This window comes from Carcharodon carcharias, chromosome 1, assembly GCF_017639515.1.
Source record: "Carcharodon carcharias isolate sCarCar2 chromosome 1, sCarCar2.pri, whole genome shotgun sequence".
NCBI lineage: Eukaryota > Metazoa > Chordata > Chondrichthyes > Lamniformes > Lamnidae > Carcharodon > Carcharodon carcharias.
The window spans coordinates 150368507-150389749 of NC_054467.1; the positions used below are offsets into that span (position 1 = coordinate 150368507).

At 47.8% G+C, this 21243-nt stretch overlaps 1 protein-coding gene across 2 annotated transcripts in view; it reads right to left on the reverse strand.

Moving 5' to 3' along the window:
- sgcb (sarcoglycan, beta (dystrophin-associated glycoprotein)) overlaps positions 1–16263 on the reverse strand; it is a 33848-nt gene extending 17585 nt beyond the window's left edge. Inside the window, exons 1-2 of one of the 2 annotated variants that reach the window (XM_041189545.1) lie at positions 16115–16263; positions 7072–7278 (exon numbers count right to left, since the gene is read on the reverse strand). In XM_041189545.1, the coding sequence (XP_041045479.1) occupies positions 7072–7278; positions 16115–16129 (222 nt within the window). In that variant the 5' untranslated portion in view covers positions 16130–16263. Of the gene's footprint in view, positions 1–7071; positions 7279–15911; positions 16017–16114 lie in introns of those variants that run through there. The other variant, XM_041189535.1, reaches the window with a different exon arrangement.
- Positions 16264–21243: the final 4980 nt, after the last annotated feature.

A 21243-nucleotide genomic window follows, 5' to 3' on the forward strand; every position in this document is an offset into this window, starting at 1 on the left:
GGGAAGCACTCAACATATTCCAGTTCTTCCTCAATGTGGTGCGTAATACTGACACCAGAGAGCAGTTGATCTTTGATGACGTGAATAGCTTCAGGTCGGGTAGATTGTAACCAGTATGGGGGCTACCACACAGCCTTGATTGACCCCGGGCCAGGAATCTGAAGGTATTTCCCACTGAAGATATTGCAGTCATAGTCATCATGGAGCAATTGCTGGGTTGTCATGAAGTTTCTTAGGCATCCAAATTTTTGCAGCACAATCCACAGAGCCACATGATTTACTGAGTCAGGTGCTTTGGTGAGGTTGATGAATGCAATGAAGAGTTCCTAGTGTTGTTCTTGACATTTTTATTGGATTTGTCTGGCAACAAAGGCCATGTCAGAAGTTCCTCTGGAAGGTCTAAAGCCACAGTGTGTCTCTGGGAGGATTTCTTCAGCCACAGGAAGTAGGTGACTCAGGAGAATCAGGATTTGTCAGGATTTTCCCTATGGACCAGAGGGAAATACCTCCATAGTTCCCACAGCATGATTTATCTCCCTTCTTGAAGTTAGTTACAATTGTCGCCTTCCTGAAATTGGAGGGTGGGGTGGGGAATTACATATGAACAAGGAGCAGGAGTAGGCCATTCGGCCCCTCAAGCCTGCTCCGCCATTTAATAAGATCATGACTGATCTGATAGTAACCTCAAATCTGCATCCCCCACTATCCCCGATAACCTATCATCCCCTGGCTTCCCAAGAATTTATCCACCTCTGCTTTAAAAATATTCAAAGACTCTGTTTCCACCATTTTTTCAGGAAAAGAGTTCCAAAGACACATGGCCCTCAGAGAAAAATTTTTGCTTTAAATGGGCAACATTTATTTTTAAACAGTAACTCCAGTTCTAGATTCTCCCACAAGAGGAAACATCCCCTCCACATCCATCCTGTCAAGACCCCTTAGGATCTTTTGTTGCAATCAAGTCGCCTCTTACTGTTCTAAACTCCAGTGCATGCAAACCTACCCTGTCCAGCCTTTCCTCATAAGACAACCCGCCCAATCCAGTTATTAGTCTGGTAAACCTTCTCTGAACTGTTTCCAACACATTTACATCCTTCCTTAAATAAGGTAACCAATACTGTACACAGTACTGCAGATGTGGTCTCACTTGTGCTCTGTATAACTGAAGCATAACCTCCCTACTTTCATATTCAATTCCCCTTGCAATAAATTATAACATTCTATTAGCTTTCCTAATTACTTGCTGCGCCTGCATACTAGCCTTTTGGTATTCATGCACCAAGACACCCTGTGCATCTCAGAACTCTGCAGTCTTTTACCATTTAGATAATATACTTTTTTTAAATTCTTCCTGCCAAAATGGACAATTTCACATTTTCCCACATTATGCTCCATTTGTCAGATCTTTGCCCACTTACTTGACCTATCTATATCCCTTTGTAGCCTCCTTATGTCCTTTTCATGAATTACATTCCTACCTGTATTTGTGTCATCAGCAAATTTGGCAACCATCCCATCCATCCCTTCATCCAAGTCATTTATATAAATTGTAAACAGTTGAGGTCCAACACTGATCCCTGTGGCACACCATTTGTTACATCTTGCCAACCTGAAAAAGACCCATTTATGCCTACTCTCAGCTACTTGTTAGCCAGCCAGTCTTCTATCCATGTCAATATGTTATCCGCTTACCATGAGCTTTTGTTTTCCACAATATGCTTTGATGTGGCACTTTATCAAGTGCCTTCTGGAAATCTAAGTATAGTACATCCACCTGTTCCTTTTTATCCACAGCATGTTGCTTCCTCAAAGTACTCCAATAAATTGGTTAAACATGATTTCCCTTTTACAAAACCATGCTGACTGCCTGATTACTTTGAACTTATCCAAGTGCCCTGCTATAGCATCTTTAATAATAGCTAACATTTTCCCTATGACAGATGTTAAGCTAACTAGCCTGTAGTTTCCTGCTTTCTGTCTCCCTCCCTTTTTGAATAATGGAGTTACATTTGCTATTTTCCAATCTAATTTCCAATTTCCTTTCCTAAATCTAGGGGGTTTCAGAAAATTAAAACCAATGCATCAAATATCTCACTAACTACTTCTTTTAAGACCCTAGGATGAAGTCCATCAGGATCCAGGCACTTGTCAGCCTGCAGCTCCAACAATTTACTCATTACCACGTCTCTGGTGATTGTCGTTTCTCCTGAGTTCCTCCCTCCCTTCCATTTCCTGATTTATAGCTACTTCTGGGATGTTACTTGCATCCTCTACAGTGAAGACTGATGCAAAATGCCTGTTCAATTCATCTGCCATTTCCTTGTTTTCCATTATCAATTCTCCAGACTCAATTCTATAGGACCAACACTCACTTTGTTAACTCTTTTCTTTTTAAACTATTTATAGAAATTCTTATTTTTTTTTTATAATTCTGGCTTACTTTCTCTCATACTCTAATTTTTCCCTCCTTATTACTCTTTTAGTCACCCTTTACTGTTCCTTATAGTCTGTCCCATCTTCTGGCCTCCTACCCATCTTTGCACATTTTCTTTAAGTTTGATACTATCTTTAACATTTCTAATTAACTATGGATGTTGTGTCCGTCACTTGGACTTTTTCTTACTCATTGGAATGTATCTATTCTATGTTTTCTGAAATATCCCCTTAAATGTTTACCACTGCATCTCTGTTGACATGTCCCTTAACCGAATTTGCCAATTCACTTCAGCCAGCTCTGTTTTCATGTCCTCATAATTGCCCTAATTTAAGTTTAAAATACTAGTCTTAGACTCACTCTTCTCTCCCTCAAACTAAATGTAAAATTCAAGCATATTATGGTTGCTGCCACCTATGGGTGCCTTCACTATGAGATCATTAATTAATTCCATCTTGTTGCACAATACCAGGTCTGATATAGCCTGCTCTCTGGCTGGTTCCAGAACATGCTGTTCTAAGAAACTAACCTGGAAACATTCTATGAATTCCTCATCTAGGTTACCTTTGCCCATCTGACTTTTCCAGTCTATATGTAGATTAAAATCTCCCATGATTAACACCATGCCTTTCTGACAAGCTCCCTTTATGCTCCATTCTACCATGTGGTTACTATTAGGAGGCCTGTACACGACTTCCACAAATGACTTCTTGCCTTTAGCATTTCTCATCTCTACCCAAACCGTTTCCACATGCTGGTTTCCTGAACTTAGGTCATCCCTCTCTATTGTGCTAATACCATCATTCACTAATAGGGCCACCCCTCCACCTTTTCTTCACTTCCTGTTCTTCCTAAATGTCCCATACCCTTTAATATTCAGGTCCCAATCCATGTCCTCCTGCAGCCATGTCTCTGTAATGGCTATCAAATCGTACTTAATTATTTCCACGTGCACTCTCAGTTTATCTGTTTTGTTTCAAATGCTTTGTGCATTTACTCAGTTCTTTTTGCTCCCAAGTCCGTAGGATGAGTGCATGGAGTTTTGATGTAAGCAAAAGCCCACCAGCGTTGAAGACCTCAGCTGGAATACCATCAAGGCCACAGGCTTTGTTGTTTCTCATCCATTTGATTGCATGTTGCAGCTCTCCCGTCAATGGTCGTTCACCCATGGATTCTATCATAAGGTACTGGGTGATAGCCTGGAGAGTATCAGCTGCCACTCTGGATTCACAGCTGAGGAGTTGTTGAAAATGTTCTTTCCAGCACTGATGGAGTGTCAACCTTAAAAAGGGAAACATTATCCTATGAGCGAAGGTAATTTTATCCTTTCGACCTTAGTCTATAGATGACCCTGGTGGCTTCAAAAAAACTTTGCATGTCATGATGGTTAGCATATTTTTGGATCTCTCAGGCTTTCTCTTCCCACCGTGTGTCCTTTATTTCAGGATTTGTCTTTGGGTGTCTGCCTTGAGCTGTTGAAATACTGTCTCCTTGACTTGCAACCTTGCATTGTTCTGCCAGACAATGAAGGGTCATTTTTGTTTCAGGAGGTCACATTTTTCAGCATTGTTTTCATTGAACCAGTCCTGGTGATGACAATGCTTGAACTCAATGGTCTGAACTCAGGAGTTTAGGACAGTTGACTTTATTTGAACCCACTGTTCTGGAATTCAGTTGGATTTCTGAAGATTTTCCAGATTGGTTATGAGCTACACTTGGAATTCCTCTCTTCGGTTGGGTTGCTTTAAGGCTGAGACATTGATCTTCTTCCTCTTGGATGTTTGGGCCTTGCAATGTCTTGGTGTATGTCTAGGTGTATGTTCACTACCGATTGAACAAGTCTATATTCTGTCCAGCAGGCATCAGTCCCCTGCATGGATTGAGTGATAAAGATATCACTTAGATTTTTAACCCGAACAAGACATAATCCAGGAAACGCCAATGCTTTGATCTTGGATGCCTCCATGTGGTTTTGTATTTGTCCTTCTAGTGGAAGTGGGTGTTTTGTTATAATGAGCACACTTTGTCAGCAGGAGGATGCCATTTTTCCAAATGGTTCCTTGCCAGACATTGGTGTCAACCTGGCATTAAAGTCCCCCAGAAGGATGATCTTTTCTTCTCTGAAGCGCAGTGAGGACTTCATCAAGGTCAGATAGAACTTTTCCTGAACAACGTCATCGGAGTCAAGTGTCGGAGCATAAACGCTGATGGTGGTGGCATATTGGTTATGGCTGAGCTGTAGGTGAAGTTATACAATCGGCGAGTTCTGGCAGTACATCCAAGGTCGTATTCCGAATGGTGAAAACAACTCTGTGGACACAAGGGTCTCTGTCAGCCACTCCTTTCTAATAGAGGATGTATCTCCTTGCTTGTTCCTTTAGCTGCCCCTCCTCAGGAAGGTGGGTCTCACTGAGGACGTTGATTTCAATTTGGAGCCTTGATAGCTCACATGATACAATTGCAGTTCTTCTTCCCGGACAGTCACTCTTGAGATTATCCATCAGTGTTCTAACATTCCAAGTTGCAAAATTAAAATTTTTCTTTCTTTGACCACAAATTTGGTAATCCTGCAGGGTGTGGTTCCCAACCAGGAGAAAGTGGGACAACTTATTTTAGGGCCCCCTCCCCATTTGGGGTGAGCAGAGGGTATCCTGAAGAGGACTGCTCAGTCAGAAATGCTGTTGCCCAATGATGCCTCTGTTCGAACGTTGGTGGCTATGACTTTCATTCTTCTGTCACCAGTGTGCAGATTCTTGACTGGGGACTCCCAGGTTCATGGCCCTACCACCAGTTCCAATTCTCTGACAAGACTTTGCTAAAGTGGCCGAAAAAATATTTAGTGCAAGTCACATAAATCTGACATACCAAATCATTGCTTTAGAGTTAAATTTAACCATGTGACCAGGATAGTTACTAAGCTTGTACAAAACAAAAACATTAATGTGTATAGTTACTCAAATTTCCTCATTACCATAACCAGTATTTGCATGGGTGCATTGATCAACCTAAAGGACAAAATGACGAACAAGATTATGGCAGAAAACAAGCACCAGTTTCAAGAGTTAAAAAATTAGCACTTTCAGATTCTGCATTCAGATTGCTCATACAATTCTCAGGATAATTTAAATTTTGCATATTTTTTTATTCTTTAACAGAGCGTGGACATCACTGGGAAGGCCAGCATTTATTACCTAATTGGTCTTAACCGAGTGGCTTGCTAGGCCTTTTCATAGGGCAGCTAGGAGTCAAACACATTCAATGAAGAATGCAGGGGGGCATGCCAGGAGCAGCACCAGGCATACTTAAAAATGAGGTGTCAATCTGATGAAGCTACAACACAGGACTACTTGTGTGCCAAAAAGCATAAGCAGAAAGTGATGGACAGAGCTAAGCTTTTCCACAACCAACGGATCCTATCCAAGTTCTGTGGTCCTGCCACATCCAGTCGTTAATGGCAGTGGATGATTAAACATCTCACTGGAGGAGGAGGCTCCACAAATACCCCCATCCTCAATAATGGGGGAGCCCAGCACATCAGTGCAAAAGATAAGGACTGAAGCATTTGCAACAATCTTCATCCAGAATGGATGATCCATCTCGGCCTCCTCTAGAGATCTTCAGCATCACAGATGCCAGTCTTCAGCCAATTCAAATCACCCCACATGATATCTAGAAATGGCTGAAGGCATTGGATACTGCAAAGGCTATGGGCCGTGATATTCCGGCAATTGTACTGAAGGTTTGTGTTCCAGAGCTTGCTGCACCCCTAGCCAGTACAGCTACAACACTGGTATCTACCTGGCAATGTGGAAAATTGCCCAGGTATGTCCTGTACACAAAAAGCAGGACAAATCCAACCTGGCCAATTACCGCCCCATCAGTCTACTTTCCATCATCTGCAAAGTGATGGAAGGGGTCATCAACAGTGCTATCAAGTGGCACTTGCTTAGCAATAACCTGCTCACTGACGCTCAGTTTGGGTTCTGCCAGGGCCACTCAGCTCCTGAACTCATTACAGCCTTCGTTCAAAAATGGACAGAAGAGCTGAACTCCCGAGGTGAGGTGAGAGTGATTGCCTTTGACATCAAGTAAGCATTTGACTGAGTATGGCATCAAGGAGCCCTAGCAAAACTGGAGTCAATGGGAATCAGGTGAAAGTTGGTTGGAGTCATACCTAGCACAAAGGAAGATGGTTGTGGTTGTTGGAGGTCAATCTCCTTCTCAAGGGCAATTAGGGATGGGCAATAAATGCTGGCCTAGCCAATGATGCCCATATTCCATGAACGAATTTTTAAAAAAACACTGCTGTGGGTCTGGAGCCACATATAGACTAGACCAGTTGAGGACAGATTTCCTTCCCTAAAGGACATTAGTGAATCAGATGGATTTTTATGACAATTTGCTAGTTTCATGGTCACCATTTCTGACACTAGCTTTTATTTCCAGATTTATTTATTAACTGAATTTAAATTCCCCCAGCTGCCATGGTGAGATTTAAACTCATGTCTTCAGATTATTAGACCAGGCCTCTCGATTACTAGTTCAGTAGCATAACTATTATGCTATTGTTCATTACATCATATGCATTCCCATTATCACTCAGTATTGCCAACATATTGACAAAGGATTGTACTCACAATTAAATTAATTACTGCCAGTATAAACATAAGGACAATTACACAAATGGCCAGATTGCCCTTACGACCTCTTAACCCTGTCTTGTGCAGTCTCTCTTCATCAATTGGGACATAACCAGCCTTAAAGTTGCTGTTGTGCTCCTTGTTTATATTTCTACGATCAACTGCTTTCTCATGCATAGAACGCCGGACAGGACCATTTGAACTCTGTTGAAAGAACAAGGAAAAAAATGTTGAAAAAGCATAGTAAATAATGTGCAATTGTTTTTCAGCTGTTCCCTACTGAAAAATACAACTCATGTCTTACTGTGAATCAAGTTAGATCATCACTGAATATATCGATTGAAACTGTTTTGAATTGAAGAATATTTGTCAAAGGTTTAAGTTAGGTACAAATATACTGATCTTTATAAGTCTTGTGTACTTGCATTCTAAGATTGTGCAGTATTACTGTTTGGACAGAAATAATCACCATGTCTTTCAAACCAGAGGGGCAAAACTTGGCTGGGAAAAATACTCTAAAGATCGTTATCAGGGAATAAGAGTGACAACAGAGTTATTGTACAATATTGTATCTGGAAACAACTCAGACAGGATGAAGCTTTTACTGGAGGAAATATTGGCCTTTTTTTTCTTTAGCTTCTCTTCATTTGAAGGGTTTTTACATTAGTCAGCCTGATGACACCTCTAAGTGACTGCATTCTCATTTTTTGCATTCTTCTTAAAGCAGAAGACCCCAGAACATGAGAGAAATTAGCACCAATCCTCTTAGCTCCATTCCATACTAAGAAAATGTTTGAGTATGGGAGGAATCAGAAGGTAAGGTTCAGTTGCAAGCTTGGCATGACGGCCTGCTTCTCTTCCTTCTCAGCTGTAGCAATTTGTAGTATTACAGTCCACTCTGGGGCATGTAGCAGCTCCAGGCTGATCCAACAGTACAGGCTGCATTGGCCTAACCAGTCAGCAAACTACATCATACAACTTGTATATCACTCCTACTAAAAGCCATAAAGTCTGGCCTCAGGAACATCATCTAACCTTTTTTCTTGTCCTCCTCTAAATACACCCCACCAAGAAACTCACTGCTTCCTGGCAGTCAGTACGTCATCATGCATGCTGTCAATCACTTTCCCCATACCAGGTACCAGTCCAAAAACCCGAGAGGCAGTAGACAATGAGCCAGAGGAGAGTGCACAGAGTGATGCACAAAGCAAAAAGGGGCAGAAAAAGTTGGTGTGCAAAATAGGGAGGAAAGTATCAGTGATTGAGGAAGAGGTCACCCCACCCCTGCTTAAAAACCACATGACTTAGTCTCATAAGTCAACTTTTTTAAAGGATGCTTGCAGAGCATTTGATGTTTGTGCAACCACAATTATATCGATTACAGGAATTCACTATCTACATGTGTAGCACCTTGAACAGCATTGCAGTACTACAGTCCACTCTTGAGCATGCAGCAGCTCCAGGCTGGCCTTAGTGCAGGTTACAATGACAGAGCCCCTGTGGACATCTATACTTCTATCATTATAAAAACAAAAAAACTGCGGATGCTGGAAATCCAAAACAAAAACAGAATTACCTGGAAAAACTCAGCAGGTCTGGCAGCATCGGCGGAGAAGAAAAGAGTTGACGTTTCGAGTCCTCATGACCCTTCGACAGAACTTGAGTTCGAGTCCAGGAAAGAGCTGAAATATAAGCTGGTTTAAGGTGTGTGTGTGGGGGGCGGAGAGATAGAGAGACAGAGAGGTGGAGGGGGTTGGTGTGGTTGTAGGGACAAACAAGCAGTGATAGAAGCAGATCATCAAAAGATGTCAACAACAATAGTACAATAGAACACATAGGTGTTAAAGTTAAAGTTGGTGATATTATCTAAACGAATGTGCTAATTAAGAATGGATGGTAGGGCACTCAAGGTATAGCTCTAGTGGGTTTTTTTTTTAATAATGGAAATAGGTGGGAAAAGGAAAATCTTTATAATTTATTGGAAAAAAAAAGAAGGGGGAAACAGAAAGGGGGTGGGGATGGGGGAGGGAGCTCACGACCTAAAGTTGTTGAATTCAATATTCAGTCCGGAAGGCTGTAAAGTGCCTAGTCGGAAGATGAGGTGTTGTTCCTCCAGTTTGCGTTGGGCTTCACTGGAACAATGCAGCAAGCCAAGGACAGACATGTGGGCAAGAGAGCAGGGTGGAGTGTTAAAATGGCAAGCGACAGGGAGGTTTGGGTCATTCTTGCGGACAGGCCGCAGGTGTTCTGCAAAGCGGTCGCCCAGCTTACGTTTGGTCTCTCCAATGTAGAGGAGACCACATTGGGAGCAACGAATGCAGTAGACTAAGTTGGGGGAAATGCAAGTGAAATGCTGCTTCACTTGAAAGGAGTGTTTGGGTCCTTGGACGGTGAGGAGAGAGGAAGTGAAGGGGCAGGTGTTGCATCTTTTGCGTGGGCATGGGGTTGTGCCATAGGAGGGGGTTGAGGAGTAGGGGGTGATGGAGGAGTGGACCAGGGTGTCCCGGAGGGAGCGATCCCTACGGAATGCCGATAAGGGGGGTGAAGGGAAGATATGTTTGGTGGTGGCATCATGCTGGAGTTGGCGGAAATGGCGGAGGATGATCCTTTGAATGCGGAGGCTGGTGGGGTGATAAGTGAGGACAAGGGGGACCCCATCATGTTTCTGGGAGGGAGGAGAAGGAGTGAGGGCGGATGCGCGGGAGATGGGCCGGACACGGTTGAGGGCCCTGTCAACGACCGTGGGTGGAAAACCTCGGTTAAGGCAGAAGGAGGACATGTCAGAGGAACTGTTTTTGAATGTAGCATCATCGGAACAGATGCGACGGAGGCGAAGGAACTGAGAGAATGGGATGGAGTCCTATCTCCTACCCAAAATCCACAAACAGAACTGCCCCGGTAGACCGATCGTCTCAGCTTGCTCCTGCCCCACAGAACTCATTTCTCATTATCTTGACTCCCTTCTCTCTCCCCTTGTCCAGTCCCTTCCCACCTACATCCGTGATTCCTCTGACACCTTACGTCACATCAACAATTTCCAGTTCCCTGGCCCCTACCGCTTCCTCTTCACCATGGACGTCCAATCCCTCTACACCTCCATCCCCCACCAGGATGGTCTGAGGGCCCTTAGCTTCTTCCTCGAACAGAGGCCCGAACAATCCCCATCCACCACTACTCTCCTCCGTCTGGCTGAACTTGTTCTCACGCTGAACAATTTCTCCTTCAACTCCTCTCACTTCCTCCAAATAAAAGGTGTGGCTATGGGTACCCGCATGGGCCCCAGCTATGCCTGTCTCTTTATGGGGTATGTGGAACATTCCTTGTTGCAGTCCTACTCCGGCCCCCTTCCACAACTCTTTCTCCGGTACATCGATGATTATTTCGGTGCCGCTTCATGCTCTCGTGAGGACTTGGAAAAATTTATTAATTTTGCTTCCAATCTCCACCCCTCCATCATTTTCACGTGGTCCATCTCTGACACTTCCCTTCCCTTCCTTGACCTCTCTGTCTCAATCTCTGGTGATAGACTGTCCACCAATATCCATTACAAACCCACCGACTCCCACAGCTATCTCGACTACGGCTCCTCACACCCCACTTCCTGTAAGGACTCCATCCCATTCTCTCAGTTCCTTCGCCTCCGTCGCATCTGTTCTGATGATGCTACATTCAAAAACAGTTCCTCTGACATGTCCTCCTTCTGCCTTAACCGAGGTTTTCCACCCACGGTCGTTGACAGGGCCCTCAACCGTGTCCGGCCCATCTCCCGCGCATCCGCCCTCACTCCTTCTCCTCCCTCCCAGAAACATGATAGGGTCCCCCTTGTCCTCACTTATCACCCCACCAGCCTCCGCATTCAAAGGATCATCCTCCGCCATTTCCGCCAACTCCAGCATGATGCCACCACCAAACACATCTTCCCTTCACCCCCCTTATCGGCATTCCGTAGGGATCGCTCCCTCCGGGACACCCTGGTCCACTCCTCCATCACCCCCTACTCCTCAACCCCCTCCTATGGCACAACCCCATGCCCACGCAAAAGATGCAACACCTGCCCCTTCACTTCCTCTCTCCTCACCGTCCAAGGACCCAAACACTCCTTTCAAGTGAAGCAGCATTTCACTTGCATTTCCCCCAACTTAGTCTACTGCATTCGTTGCTCCCAATGTGGTCTCCTCTACATTGGAGAGACCAAACGTAAGCTGGGCGACCGCTTTGCAGAACACCTGCGGCCTGTCCGCAAGAATGACCCAAACCTCCCTGTCGCTTGCCATTTTAACACTCCACCCTGCTCTCTTGCCCACATGTCTGTCCTTGGCTTGCTGCATTGTTCCAGTGAAGCCCAACGCAAACTGGAGGAACAACACCTCATCTTCCGACTAGGCACTTTACAGCCTTCCGGATTGAATATTGAATTCAACAACTTTAGGTCGTGAGCTCCCTCCCCCATCCCCACCCCCTTTCTGTTTCCCCCTTCTTTTTTTTTTCCAATAAATTATAAAGATTTTCCTTTTCCCACCTATTTCCATTATTAAAAAAAAAACCCACTAGAGCTATACCTTGAGTGCCCTACCATCCATTCTTAATTAGCACATTCGTTTAGATAATATCACCAACTTTAACTTTAACACCTATGTGTTCTATTGTACTATTGTCGTTGAAATCTTTTGATGATCTGCTTCTATCACTGCTTGTTTGTCCCTACAACCACACCAACCCCCTCCACCTCTCTGCCTCTCTATCTCTCCGCCCCCCACACACACACCTTAAACCAGCTTATATTTCAGCTCTTTCCTGGACTCGAACTCAAGTTCTGTCGAAGGGTCATGAGGACTCGAAACGTCAACTCTTTTCTTCTCCGCCGATGCTGCCAGACCTGCTGAGTTTTTCCAGGTAATTCTGTTTTTGTTTTATACTTCTATCATTGTTGCACAGGCTGCTTAGAGGCCTTGTGTACCAGATTGAAGATTAGTCTTTTCCGGTCTCCAAATGATTGTGGCTGGGATATCAACTACCTCCCAGGACTTCACTGATGTGATTAGTAACATTAGGTACTTTTCCCAGCAGATCAGTAGAGAATCATGAGGAATCAATATCTGACACTAGCAACACAGCAGGAAATCACTCAAGATACTAATCTCTCTCAGGGTGGCAGTACATGGGTATCATCCCACCAACCTCCTTCAGATGACTGCATACTGGACAGAAAAGAGACAAGGCTAATTTGCCAACTTCAGAAGCCTAAGAAGTGAACATGAAGGCCCATCCTTGGGCTTACCTACCATGAGATAATAGGCACATCAGACTCAAGGGGCTCCGGCTGGAAGGCAGCAATAAAAGACCTCCTGTACTCTTGCCTCGCAGGTAGTATTCAGGAAAAGCACAACTTAGGTTTGAGAGAACCAGCATCATGGGAACATGGGACCTGACAATATTCTGGCAATAGTACTGAAGGCTTGTGCTCCAGAACTTGCCGCACCCCCCTAGCCAAGCTGTTCCAGTACAGCTACAACAGTGGCATCTACCCGGCTATGTGGAAAATTGCCCAGGTATGTCCTGTATACAAAAAGCAGGACAAATCCAACCCAGCCAATTACTACCCCATCAGTCTACTCTTGATCATCAGTAAAGTAATGGAAGGGGTCATCAACAGTGCTATCAAACAGCACTTGCTTAGCAATAACCTGCTTAGTGACGCCCAGTTTGGGTTCCACCAGGGCCACTCAGCTCCTGACCTCATTACAGCCTTGGTTCTAACATGGACAAAAGAGCTGAACTCCCAAGTTGAGGTGAGAGTTGAGATCAAGGCCACATTTGACCAAGTGTGGCATCAAGGAGCCCTCGCACAATTGGAGTCAATGGGAATCGGGGAGAAAACTCTCCACCGCTTGAAGTCATACCTAGCACAAAGGAAGATGGTTGTGGTTATTGGAAGTCAGTCATCTCAGCTCCAGGACATCACTGCAGGAGTTCCTCAGGGTAGTGTACTAGGTTCAACCATCTTCAGCTGCTTCATCAATGACCTTTGCTCCATCATAAGGTCAGAAGTGGAGATGTTCGCTGATGATTGCACAATGTTCATCACCATTCACGACTCCTCAGATACTGAAGGAGTCCATGTCCAAATGCAGCAAGACCTGGACAATATCCAGGCTTCGGCTGACTAATGGCAAGTAACATTCACGCCACACATGTGCCAGGAAATGACTGACTGCAAGAAGAGAGAATCTAACCATTGGCCCTTGGCGTTCAATGGCATTACCATCACTGAATTCCCCCCTATCAACATACTGAGGGTTACCATTGACCAGACTGAACTGGACTAGCCATTTAATACTGTGGCCAAAAGAGGTTAGAGGCTAGGAATCCTGCACCGAGTAGCTCACCTCTGACTCCCCAAAGCCTGTCCACCATCTACAAGGCACAAGTCAGGAGTGTGATGGAATACCCGCCACTTGCCTGGATATGTGCAGCTCAAGAAGTTTGACACAACACTCCAGGACAAAGCAGTCTATGTAATTGGCACCCCTGCCACAAACATTCACTCCCTTCACCACCGCGCACAGTAGCAGCAGTGTTTACCATCTACAAGATGCATTGCAGGAATTCACCAAGACTCCTTTGACAGCACCTTCGAAACCCACTACCACTACCATCTAGAAGGACAATGGCAGCAGATAGATGGGAACATCACCAACTGGAAGATCCCCTCCAAGTCACTCACCATCCTGACTTGGAAATATATTGCCATTCCTTCACTGTCACTGGGTCAAAATCCTGGAAGTCCCTCTCTAACAGCACTGTGGGTGTACCTACGCCACATGGACTGCAGCAGTTCAAAAAGGCAGCTCACCACCACCTTCTCAAAGGCAACTAGGGATGGGCAATAAATGCTGGCCCAGCCAGCGAAGCCCACATCCCATGAATGAATTTAAAAAAACACTGTGGACTGAGACACTATGTGCACACAATATAGATTTCATTTAAGTTATAGCAGCTGTAAAGTTCCTGTGTGTACTGACGTATCTCTTAGCTGCTTTCCTCCAGAGCTTCTATTATAAGGCAGTTTTATAAGTAAAGTTGTACAGCAGCTAGCCTATCACCTCAATCTTTGAGATCTGAGGTGGACTATATTGAAGACCAATTCAGACACCAGAAATACAATTGTGCATTTTATGGCATCAGTGGTAGAAAAGAAAAGCAGACATTGCTCAAATGATGCTGCACTGATGTCTAAGAATAAAGCACAAATGTCACCAACCACGATCATAGAAGATATCATTGCCAGGATCCACATAGAAACTTACTCTCCTAGGTCAAAGTACAGGCTTGGTGAATTACTTTAAAATTAAAGGCATCTTGGCATTTGCCAGAAAAACATGTAAACACTTGCATGATGTGTTCCTGCTTATCACAAATTATTTGGACTTCAAGAGATTGGAAACCTTTCTTGTTAAAGCAGTTTACGGGATTAACGAAGAAAATACATATGACTGCGCAGGTACAACCTAGGAATTTTTTTTTCAACCTTGTGTAGTCATGACGCTATGAAGTTGCAGCAGCCCCTCAGACCACAGATGGTTATCTCCATAAGAACTGGATCAATTGGTTTTCTTTAGCAAACACATATCTGACATGTTTTATATTTTTATATACAGATGAATTTACTGCTGCCCCCTAAGGAAGCCTGAAATGATCCCACAGGATAAAAGTTAAGAAATACAATGCGAATGATTGTCAGATTGCAACACAGTTAACCAACAGGCTTCCGTTGTGAAGCACAAACACTGCCCGTGGACCAGCTGAAGAACTCAGCCCTAACATTCTGGATGTGGGGTACTGGTGGGTGGCTGTAATGCATATTCTGTGTTCCCAAGGCAGCCTACAATACCAGCATTGGTCCTAGCACAGCCTATAGTCCCTGCATTAGCTCTCCTCCTCTTTTAAAAAAGGAAATGAAGGAAAACCATTCCTGCCTCGTAAGAACAAAGGGAAGGCAAAAACAAGAACACGCAGAAGCCGACGGTGAGGCAGATGACAACAGTGGAAAAAAGGAAATGATCAAGATCAGCTGAGAAATAATAATTATTTTCTAATATTTATGTGGAAATACATACAAATTACAATAAGGAAACAGGCCATTTGATCCAACCAATCTGTTGTTGTTTATACTCCATATAAACAGTAATCTTAATTCTACATGTTTGCCCTATATAATATAACCTTTTCGTTTGGTCACCTCTTTAACCGATTCTTAAAAGCTAACCTGGTGTCTGCTTCAACCACTAACTCTAGCCTGCTACATAAAGAAATTATTCATGCTCTCTGTCCTAAATCTTTGGTATTTAATCTTAAAGCTGTGTCCCTCACTCTGGATCTCTTAACCGCAGGAAACAGTTTGCTGCAATCTACTCTATCCCATTCCTTCATGATTTTAAATACCATCAATTACTCCTTAATTTCCCCTGTTCTAATGAAGGCAAGCTCAGTTTTTTATTTTTGTTTGTACTTGTATTCCCTTATACATCCTAATCATTTGGTGCTGTACCCTTTCTAATGCCTCAATATCCATCCTATAGTGTTGGGCTGAAAGCCGCACACAGCACTCCAACTATAATCTTTCTAAGTTTTGAATAGATTCACCATTATATCTCATATTTTATATTCTATACCACTTACCATTAATCCTAAAAGTATTCTATTAGTCATATTTTATGGCTGGATCCACTTGTAGAGCTACCTTTAATATCTTCAGGCAGAACACAAACCGCGTTTTTCCACGGAACCCATTCCTCCATCAAAGTATAATAACGTTCAGATATGTTATAAAAACGCACCTCATTACACTTACTGCAACTGAATTCCATCTGCCACTTCTTTTATCCATTCTACCTTAACAATAACCTCTCACAACCTTTTCTCTCTCTCTCCATTTCTCTCCCTCCCTCCATTTGTGTCTCCGTCTCCGCCATTTTTAAAACATTCTGCAAAATCGCTCTCTCTATTTTGTTTTTCCTTTCTCCAAGTTTCTCAACCTCACCTGTTCCGCCGCCATCTTGTCCCCGCGGCAAAGGCTCCGCCCCCCCCGGACTCAACCACCGAGAGAGGGGGAGAAAGGGGCGGAAGAGAGACAGAGAGGAACGCGGGGCGGTGGAGCCCGGAGACGGGGCGAGGGGGGGGGTGGGTGGAGCCCGGGGGCGGGGCAAGGGGGTGGGTGGAGCCCGGGGGCGGGGCGAGGGGGGGTGGGTGGAGCCCAGGGGCGGGGCAAGGGGGGTGGGTGGAGCCCGGGGGCAAGGCAGGGCGAGGTGGGTAGGGGTGGGGAAGGTGGGTAAGGAGGTAGGGGGTGGGGGGGGGGGAAGGGGAAGGGGAGGAGGGAAGGAAGGGGGAGGGTGATGGGGGTGAGAGGGGGATGGGGAGGGGGAAAGGGGGGACGGAGGCAGCAGGGCAGAGGAGGAGGGGGACAGGGAGGGGCAGATGAGGGGGTGGAGGGGAGGAGGCTGGAGGGTGGAGGGGGAAGAGGGAGAAGGGGAGAGGGAGGGTGGAGGGGGAAGGGGAGGAGGGGAGGGGGGAGGGAGGGGGAAGGGGAGGAGGGGAGAGAGAGGGGGAGGAGGAGAGGGAGGGGGAGGAGAGGGGAGAGAGGTGGGGAGGAGGGGGAGAGGGAGGGGGGAGGGGAGGGGGGAGAGGGAGGAGGGGGTGGGGGGGTGGAGGGGGAGGTGGGGGGAGGGAGAGGAGGGGCGGATGCGGCAAGGCGGGGAGATGGGGGGAGAGGGAGAGGGGAGGAGGGGGGAGAGGGAGAGGGGAGGAGGCAGTGGGAGAGGGCGGAGGAGATGAGGGGGAGGGGGTGTTGTGGAGGGGGAGGAGGGATGGGGAGGGGAGCAAGGGGGAGGGGGGAGGGGAGGGGGAGAGGGAGGGGTAGGGGAGGAGAGGGAGGGGAGGAGGGGGAGGGCGGAGAGGGGGGAGTGGGAGGGGAGGGGAGCGGGGGAGGAGAGGGGAGGGGAGGGGGAGGAGGTGGAGGGGGAGGAGGAGGGGAGGAGGGGAGGGGGGTGGGGGAGAGGGAGGGGGTGGGGAGGAGGGGGGATGGGGGTGGGGAGGAGGGGGCGGGGATGGGGGAGAGGGAGGGGGATAGAGAGAGGGAGGTGGAGAGGAGGAGCGGGTGAGGGAGAGGGGGGGAGAGGGAGAGGGGGCGGGGAAGAGGGTGCAGGGCGCTGGGGCGAGAGGGAGAGGGGGAGGGGGTAGAGGAGGGGGGAGAGAGGGAGGGGCGATGGGAGGGGAGTGGGAGGGGAGGTGGGGTGGGAGAGGGGAGAGAGGGCAGGGGAGGGGTGAGTGGGGGAGGGGGAGAGTGGGGCCGGGGGGAGAGGGAGAATGGGGGGTGGGGGAGAATGCGGAGGGGGGAGGCGGGTATCGGGGGGAGAGTGGTGAGGGGCGTCCGTAGGGTGCATGGGGACAGTGGGGAGGGCGGAGAGTGGGGGTGTGCGGAGGGGTGGAGAGTGGGGAGGGGGGGAGAGTGGGGAGGTGGGTCTGGGGGTAGCATTGGGACAGTGGGGAGAGTGGGGGCGTGCGGAGGGGGGGAGGGTGGGGGCGGAGGGAATGTGGGAGTGGAGGGAGAGTGGGGGAGAATGGGGGGGAGGGGAGTCGGCTGGGAGGTGGGGAGGAGGGGGGAGGGGGCACAGGGGAGGAGTCGGGGTCGGGGAGAGTGGGCGTGGGTGGTGGACGGCGGAGTGGGGGAAGAGTGGGGGGAAGAAGGAGAGCGTGTGGGTGGGCAGAGGGGGGAGGGGGAAGATTGGGGAGGGGGAGAGGGGGAAAGGGGTGGAAGAGGGAAGGGGTTGAGGGCAAGAGGGTGCATAGGGGAGAAGCAGGAGGGAAGATGAGTGGGGGGAAGAGGGGCAGGGAGAAGAGGAATGAAGGTATAAGCAGAGCGTGGGAAGAGGGGTGGCAAAGGGAAGAGTGGGGGAGGGGGAATGGTGGGAAGAGAAGTGAAAAGGGGAGAGGGGAAGGGGCAAAGAGGGTCGGGTGGGAAGGGGTAGGGAGGAAGTGGAGGGGGAAGAGGAGGTGGGGTGTGGGGAAGTGGAGCAGGGGATTCGGGGGGAAGTGGAGCAGGGGGTCCAGTGGGGAGTTGGGGAGGTGGGGAAGTGGAGCGGGGGGGAGGTGGGGAAGTGGAGCAGGGGATTCGGGGGGAAGTGGAGCAGGGGGTCCAGTGGGGAGTTGGGGAGATGGGGAAGTGGAGCGGGGGGGAGGTGGGGAAGTGGAGCAGGGGGTTGGATGTGGGAGTGGAGCAGGGGGTATGTGGGAGAGGAAGAGGAGTGGGTGGAAAAGGAGCAGGGGAAGAGGGTTGGAAGAGGGAGGGGAATTGGGGTTGAAGGGGGGAAGAAGGGGATGGAGGAAAGATAAGTAGGGGGGCAAGAGCAGGTCAGGGGAAGAGCAGCGAGTTGTGGGAGAAGAGGGGGTGGGGGGGAAGAGGAACAGGGAGAAGAGTGGGCAGGGAAAAGGCAGGGGCAAGGGGCTAAGTGTTGCAGTGGGAAGTGGAGGGAGGAGAAGAGCTGGAGGTGTGGTTGAAGAGGAGTGGAGTGGGCAAAGAGGAGTGGGGGCAAGAGCAGCAGGGAGGAGGAGGAGCGGAGGTGGAAATGGAAGAGGGGAGATGGTGGGCAAGAGGAGTGAAGTGGGGGGGGAAGAAGACCGATGGGCAAGGGAAGCAGTGGGGAAAGTGGGGAAGAGGATTGGGGAGGAAGAGAGCAGGGGGAAGAGGAAGGGAGCAGGGGAAGGGAGGAGGGGGGAGAAGTATGAAGCATGGGGTAGGGGGAGGGAGTGGATGGGAGAGGAAGGAAGTTGGGTGGAGAGGTTGGGAGTGACAGGAAGGGAGGTGGGGGTCTGGCGAGGAAGGGAGCTGGGGGGAGAGGAAGGGAGTGAGGGGTGGAGAGGAAGATTGGGGGAAGAGGAAGGGAGCTGGGGGGAGGGATGTGGAGCTGGGGGAGGGGTGGAGAGGAACGGGACAGAGGATTGAGGAAGGAAGAGGGTGTCTGTAGAAGAAGAGTGGGGGGAGTGGAAGGGACAGGGGGGGTAGAGGTAGGGAACTGGGGGCAAGAGCTAAGGAGCTGGTGGGAGATGTATAGAGCAGAGCAGAGCAGAGGGGGTGCTCAGGAAAGGAGTGAGCCGTGCTGAGGAAGGGGCAGGGAGAAAGAGAGGAAGAGTTGGGGGAGAGTAGGGGGCACAGGGAGAGGAATGGGGTGGGGTGGGAGGGAGTGCAGAGGAAGGAGCTGGAGTGTGGAGAGGAAGAAATTGGCAGGAGAGGAAGGGAGTGTGGGTGTTGAGGTGGAGGGGTGTGATGGGAGCAGAGGGGAGAGATATGGAGCAGGGGGAGGGGAATGGAATGGGGGTGTGGAGAGGAAGAGAGTGGGGGCAGGGTAGGCAGCAGGGGCAGAGTTAGGGAGCATGTGGGAGGGGAAGGGAGTGGAAGTGTGGAGAGGAAGGAAGCTGAGATGGAGTGGGGGTGGGTAGAGGAAGGGAGGGTAGGGGTGGGAAAAAGGAAGAGAGTGGGGGGGAGGGGGCAACAAGAGGGAAGGGAGTAGGGACGGAGTGGTTCCAAGGGGAGGGAGCAGGGCCAGGAGTGGGAGTGGGGCCTGGGTGTTGGGAGCATGGCCAGAGCGGAGAGGTGAGAGTGGGGTATTGAGGGAGTAGGACTCGGGGGAGAGGGAGAGCGGGGTCTATAGCCAGGCCCTGTGAGTGCTCCCTGTCCCACGTGTCAAGCTGTTGCTCGGCCATTGGCTCTGCTTGGCCCACCTCAGCTTTTGGGAACAGCTGATTTTGCCTAAGAAGCTGAATGGCTGCCTCTCGTTCATCTGTTCGAAACCAGTTTGAGAGATATTTACAGATATTACAACATATAATATATAATTGGATTCCCAAATCGTTCTCTTGGTTGGTCTTTGTAGGCACTTTCATATTTATCCTGATAAAATCCATACCCTAAATATAGGATTTTATCTCCATTCTGTCAGCCCCTCAATGGCTTCTTTTCCCACTCCCACATCTTTATCTCTGTTGTCCCCCAAGGATCTATCCTCGACCAATTTCTCACCTAAATATTGTCCTTCAGCAGCCTAATTCAAAAACAATGTGTTAGTTTTCGCATGTTGGCTGATGATACCCAGTTGTACCTCATCCCTCTTGACCTCTCTGCTATCTCTAAATCAGTGGTTCTCAAACAGGGGTCTGGGGGAGAGAAAGGGAACAGAAAACAAAAAGGCAAGCTGCTTGCTTTTTATAAATTAACAGTAGTTAATGTTAGAGTCTCAAATTTACTTTCAGTAGGAAGGGTGTTGGGAGGCCTGCTACAGCTGTGATACTCATGTTAGGAAATAGAGTTTAAGGAGGTTATAGTTTTATTTGTATTTCTGTATCTATGTGATAAGAAAATGTCAGACTGAGTTTTAGTTTCACTTTAAAAGGTGCCAATGAGAGCTTTACAACTGTTGCAGCTAAATTAAACAAACAAGAGTAGAGAAACTGGGCTGTTGCCTAGCAACAGGGGTCTGGAGAGGCAGGTCCCTCCCACAGACGCACACACAGAAGAAACTAGAAACAGCAGTTTGATTGGGAAGCTGTTTGAGTTAAGTTGGTTTTGAAATTAGCTGCCAGGAGAGACTGGAGCAAAGGGGACATATAGCCAGTCCCAAGCTGAAAAAAAACCCAAAATCCAGGAGAGTGGTACAGGAGAAAGTCCCAAGCAGACCTTCTAGACAAAGGGAAGGACAGGAACCTGAAAAAGGTCCTGTTAAATGAAGTTAAGAGTGAGGGCAGAAAGAAAGGCTCCAAGCTTCAGAGTTAAAGAGACAAAAGCTGCAGAAAGCAGATTTAAAGCGAGAATAGCTTGCAAGAGGCCAGAAGGTTCAAAGAGACATCTGAAGGTCTATAACTCTTGCGTATGGGCAGGTGAAGCAGTGGTGTGCTGCTGACAGCTGAGTCAGTGAGAAAGAATGCGTGGAAGACAGCTTGAATACAAGCGGTGACCCGGGGAGAGGAACGAGAGAAGGAGAGTTGGAAACACTGGAGTGAGCTCTTGCGAAAGGCATCTGAGGGAAAGTGTCGGTTTGGGAGAAGATTCAAAAGTGAGATTTTGGAGAGTAGACATTGAAACCTTCATGTGAAAGACGAAGTTCAGTGACACTGTTTGGC